The sequence below is a fragment of the Heloderma suspectum genome, chromosome 3, assembly GCF_057233095.1.
Source record: "Heloderma suspectum isolate Gila_16-S chromosome 3, 16-S_ref, whole genome shotgun sequence".
NCBI classification, from domain to species: Eukaryota; Metazoa; Chordata; class Lepidosauria; order Squamata; family Helodermatidae; genus Heloderma; species Heloderma suspectum.
In genome coordinates, this window is record NC_139460.1 from 56,234,706 (window position 1) to 56,240,705 (window position 6,000).

The 6,000-nt window shown below is 42.1% G+C and overlaps 1 protein-coding gene across 1 annotated transcript in view; it reads right to left on the reverse strand.

Annotated features, from left to right (window-relative positions):
• Window positions 1–5,606, reverse strand: part of MYH15 (myosin heavy chain 15) — a 102,206-nt gene extending 96,600 nt beyond the window's left edge. The window contains exons 1-3 of the mRNA XM_084843327.1: window positions 5,516–5,606; window positions 3,043–3,146; window positions 1,326–1,469 (exon numbers count right to left, since the gene is read on the reverse strand). Of these exons, the coding sequence (XP_084699453.1) occupies window positions 1,326–1,469; window positions 3,043–3,146; window positions 5,516–5,606 (339 nt within the window). The remainder of the gene's footprint in view (window positions 1–1,325; window positions 1,470–3,042; window positions 3,147–5,515) is intronic.
• Between the last annotated feature and the right edge of the window lie 394 nt (window positions 5,607–6,000).

Below are 6,000 nucleotides of genomic sequence, written 5' to 3' on the forward strand. Positions count from 1 at the left end.
TTGTATTCCACTCTTCTTCCAAGTAGCTCTAGGTGGCATACATGGTTCTCCCATCCCCTATTTTATTCTCACAACAACCCTGTGAGGTAGGTTAGCCTGCAAGACAGTGACTGGGCCAAAGTCGATGTTAGTTGATCTGGAGTGGGGCAATGGTATGAAGGCACATGATGCAGCAACCTTGCTGAAATTAAGTAGGGTCTGGGTCTGGTCAGTGCCGGGATGGGAAATGGTCTGTAGATCTAATGTATGCCACCTTGAGTTCTATTGAAGAGAGGCAGAAAATAAATTAAATACCCCAAAATGTTTCTCTAGAATCACGTTAGAGTGGCACATGTACTGAAGTCCATTGGGCTGGAAAATCTCACAAACTCATGTTCCATTAGTACAACTAATGAGAAGTTAGCTTTAGCTTAAATTTGGAAATTGGGGACATGGACAGTAACAACATTCTCATACTATTTTATGAACACAATAGCGCCAGGTTGAGTGACTGTCCAAGATCACCCAGTGAATTTAATGGTAAACTAGAAAAGCAATGGGCAGAAGATAGATCTCCAGACGTTTTGGACTTCAACTCCCACAAACCCCTGCTAACATGGCCAGTGATCAGAAATGCTGTGGGGTGAAGTCTAAGACATCTGAAAATCTACTATCTGCCCACCCCAAACTAGAACATGGCTCTCCGGCATCTAGACCCAGCACATCCTCTTCCGCAATAAAATTCTGTATGAGACATTTAGAAAGGAAAGTGATCTGCACAGTCAGCAATATTGGTTAAGAAAGGAGTTCAGCTTCTCTTGTGGTCAGGGCTGGGCATATTGTCTGCTATAAATATCTTAGGTTCTGCAGCAAGGTGACTCAAAGTTTGCACTAAAAAGAAAAACCAGCTTCTGGAACTTTGTCTCCTAGGAAGAAGAGGCAAACAAGACAAACTCTGAGTAATGTCTTTAACATACCTGGCTCAAATAACCTTCTCATTTTATACCACTAAGTGCTACCATATTAATTTGTCTCATTCCCCTTTTCTTCTTAGTAGGCAAAACATCTTCTAAAATCATCAGGTGGGCAACTTGTGGTTCTCCAGATGTTTTGGCCTACAGCTCCCATCAGCCTTAGCCAGAATAGCCAATAGTGAGGAATGATGGGAGTTGTAGTCCAAAACATCTGGGGAGACACAAGTTGACCACCCCTGTGCTAAAGGAAGTGGGAGATGCATACGATATTCTGGAACATGCATTATGACTGGGTGTAGATGCTTTTCCTACATAAAGAAGATGCAATTCAAATGATACATTTAAACATCAAAAGCAACAAATAACCCGTACGTAGATCATCCAGTTAGTGTAGCGCCTGTTCAAATTATGTAGTACAGATGCCTCATTCAGATGGGTCAGCATAGCCATATCTTCAATCATATCAAACTTTGGAGGATTCATCTGTTGAACATCATCTTCCTTCACAGTGATTGTCTGCAAGAATGGAGAGTAGTGCACCCTCGCATTATTACAGAGTGAGCTGACAGCACATTTTTAATAAAAAGCCAATGTTAAGGATTGTTTTCAAGAATGGATTGCCAACAAATGGAAACTATACTTTGAACGGTTTTCTGCAGTCTTAAATTACTGATCTCTTGGGAGAACCAACTCTCAAAATGAAAAAGAAATGAAAATATCTCTTCACTGTTTAAATGTGTTAGATACTGCCACCCACTGTTGTAAGCAGTAGTATCCATGGTTTGCAGACATCAGTAATGATGATGGCCATCTGAGGATAAAAGAGAAAAGTGTATGAAGTGGTAAAACACTGAGAATTAAAGTTATAAGCTGAATACTACCCCATTTTGCCACTTAACCAAGTGTTGATTTGAAGCTGTTGCACATAAAAATAAATAAATCAGAAATGGTATAAGAAATAACAATTACTAAGGGTGCAATCCTGTGCATGTTTAGACAAAAAAAAAGGTCCTGCAATTCCAGCATGCCCCAGCCAGGACTTCTTTTCTGTCTGAACATGCAAAGGATTGCACTCTAAGCTATCTAACAGCGCAATCCTATACATGTCTACTCAGATGTAAGTCCCATTGAGTTCACTGGTTGGGTGGGCAATGCTGGGCGTTCTAGGACTTTTTTCTGTCTAAATATGCATAGGATTGCGCCCTAAGACTTTTTATATGGATTTATCAGGAGTTCGTGGATAATTACAAATCTGCCCTCTATTGTTGGTTTTGTGTGTTTGTTATTATATTTCAGCAGTTTCAAAGATATTCTTGAATGCTCACGCTGTATCCAGTTGCTTAAGCCTTTGTGTTATGCATGTGATATAACAATTATGTTAAGTATATTAAGGCCTTGTTCATACATTCACCCCTGATTGCCTTTGGAAATGTCTGGGGCTGTTGCCAGGATCCCAGGTTAGCCAAGATCACAAAGAGAGGTCATTTGTATGACCTGGGACCTCCATGTCGGTAATGTGTATGCAGCCACCCTGATTGCCATGAAAACGTGGCAGTGTGAAAAAGCCCCACTGCTGTCACCAAATCGGGGAGGCTCCAAATACACTTGCCCACACGCAGGCAACACTTCATACACGTGGTATCTTTGCACGGTTGCTCCGGGACTGTGAGCCTGGTAGCCCCACATGCACCTGCAGGCAATGTGGGCTCCTGAATGTACCATTCATCCCTGTGCCAGGAACCCAAAGAGGGGTGTGCATATGTAGAAGCGAACTGAATGTGCGCTGTTGCTTTGCCTGATCTGGTGGCTACAGCAGTTCTCACTGCTGAAGACCCAAAATTCTGCTCAAATTCTGCTCTTTTACAAAGAGGCTCACCTCTTTAGCAGTAAGGTCACATGTGGTGAAAAACAGCCGGGACACCTCCAGCTGCATATGCGGTCCTCCCTTGTGTGCCCCTATCCCTTCCTTGGATTGTTGTTTCTTTCTATTTAAGTGATTCTGGCCTATGTTTGCAGCAAAAACTGTTTCACTGTCCTCATTATGTCTGGTATGTTTTGCTCTTGTGACTAATCAAACAGGGCTCCTTACCCTCCCGTCTGTAGTCTCAACGGTTACTTTGCCACCACCACTTTCTTTTATCTCTGCTTCCACATAAGCCTTCTTATCATCTGGAATCCAGCATTTCTTCTTCCCTAGAAAATAAAACAACCCCTTTGTTGTTATGCAAAGACATTAGATGCTTAACATTGTCTATTCTTCTTCTTCTTCTTCTTCATCATCATCATCAATGTTGTACTATTAGCAAAGCACTCCATAGAGCCAGTAATGCCTATGACAACCCTGTTAAGTAAGACAGTATTATCCCCATATTTCAGATGGGAGGGATGTTGAAGCTGAGAGACAGTGGCTTGACTAAGACCACCCAGTGAGTCAACTACTCACATGAGATTTTAACTAGAGACTGTCCAGCTCATAGTTCATGAATTTGATCACTTTATTACCCCAGCATAGGTCCTTACAAGCAGAACAGCCTGAGGTTGCTTGATAGATTAGCAACTGTTTGGTGGCCATGTGTGCACTGCAAACTGTTCTTTTTGGTGTGTTTTTGGTTTACCTCCACAAAATGGGCAGAAATGTGCAATTTACAGATCATTGCATGAAGCCTGAGTCATTTCCAAGTCAGACCATCCCAATTTCTCCACTTCCTTTAACACGAGTTTACTTTTTACTTTAAAAAGACCCACACTTTTGGCGTTAAGAACATAAGAAGAGCCATGCTGGATCAGACCAAGGGTCCATCTAGTCCAGCATTCTGTTCACACAGTGGCCAGCCAGCTGTCGACCAGGGACCCACAAGCAGGGCATGAGCGCGACAGCGCCCTCCTATGTCAGAACTGCACAAATCCAAGGAACCAGTCAACCTCAAGTTGAAAATTCAGGACTCAGAATAGGGACAGCTGCACATCATCACAATGTACCAGTGCCAAATCTACCATGCCACAGAGCAGATTATACTTGTTGGATATACTTCACGGTGTTGATCTCACTTATCGTACTTAGTAAAGATAAAGTGCATACAAGTCATATGAGCTATGGATCACCGTACTTATTTATTTATTTATTTATTTATTTATTTATTTATTACATTTATATCCTGTCTTTTTCCTCTTTGAGGAACCCAAGGTGGTGTCCATAATCCTCCTCCTCTCCATTTTAGCCTCACAACAACAACCCTGTGAGGTAGGTTGAGCTGAGAGTCTGTGACTGGCCCAAAGTCACCCAGTGAGCTTCCATGGCCGAGTGGGGACTAGAACCCGGATCTCCTGGCTCTCAGTCCAACACTCTAGCCACTACACCACACTGGCTCTGTAGATCACCATAGGGTGATTTGTAGTCATCCTAAAGGCATCACATTCTAAACTGCATTGCTTTCAGGTTATTCTGACTGCAATTAGTCAGGGTTTATAAAACAATGTACAATGCTACTGCGTGTTCTTCCTTTTGATGTTGAAAAGCACATACTGAGATCAGATGGACCATGTGTCATCCATATGCAATAAATATAGTTACCATTTCCAAATATCCTGTGGGAATTGCCTGTATGAGTGGAGGACAGAAAGGTGACTCATATTCCGCCACACAGAACAATATATGTGTATCAGAATATTCTGCAGTATAGATAATGCAGTTACTCCCTATTATCACGGAATATCTCTAACCATTTCACACTTTGCAGCTTTATAATCTTTCTTGCTAGATCCTGATATCAGAATAATGACAACATTGACAGAGAAAAGTTTTTTTCCCCAAGTAAAAATTACAGATGTCAAAGAAATCCATTTTGGGGGTAGAGTTGGACAAGTTTTCCTAGACTTGGACCCCCAGACTTTGTTTCAGTTCTCATTGCTGCACCTGACTCAATCTGCAGTGAGTTGGGCCAGTACACGGATTTTTTGGGAATTTTGCACATTTTTGGAAGGTTCTGCAATCTGGGCAAATTTCTGAGCAATTTGGGCAAATTATGGCTGAATTTGTGCAAATTACACAAATTATGATCGAATTTGCATAATTTGCACAAATTTGCACGTAATTTGCACAAATTGTATAAAAATTTGCACAACTTGCAGGACCTTCTTTTAAAAAATGCAACACAAAAAAGTTCCTGGCATTTGGGGAACAACCCGCAGCTTGGCTCACAGACGCAAAGCAAGTCATACAGGCCACAGAATTCCGCTGAGCCAAAAAAGCACCAGATTTCCCAGGGACAGACATCCCTAGTAAAAATGAAAAGCATGCCAATTAGATATTCCAATCCTGGTACTGTATTTGTAGAACTAAGCTACAAATAGACACCAATTGGTCAAACCAGAACATAGTACATATGAGATATAGCTATAAGACGTGTTTTAAAAGCATGACTCTAGTCTAAAGGACAGCTGTAAAGACAATGCCCACAAACAGAAGTGCTCATTTGCTGTCCAACTATGTATCCAATCTACCAGTTCAGATCTCCCAACTGAAGCTAACTTGTCAATAGCAAAATCAAGGCATTATTGCTTACCATCAAAGGCCACCGTCTGCAGCACCATAATCTCCTTCTCACTTTTTCGGAGGAAGGCCGCAGCTTCCCCGAATTCCGACATGTCCATCATCTTGGCAAGTAAGCTGAAGGGTGTACTCGCAACAGAAAGATGAAGCAACCTAGCCTGCAACAACAAAATGACAAAATATAAAGTTGTCCAAGGCAGAGAGATATAAGCAATGGAGGCTGGCGGCTCTGATCTCGGTGGGGTGTGAATCCATTCTGGCTTTCAGTCAGAGCCAGACTGAACTCTAAAGGAGTTATTCAAGGTGCTGAACCCACTTTGGGTTCTAGGATAGCTCCTTTAGAATTCTGGCTGGTTCTGACTGAAACCCAGAATAGATTCACAGCCACACGGAAATCAGAGCCACCAGTCTCCATTGGATATAAAACACTTCTACGGGCTCCTTCACATGGAGCTTTTATCCTGCCATTGGGACTGCTCACTCATGGAAGTTTACGGG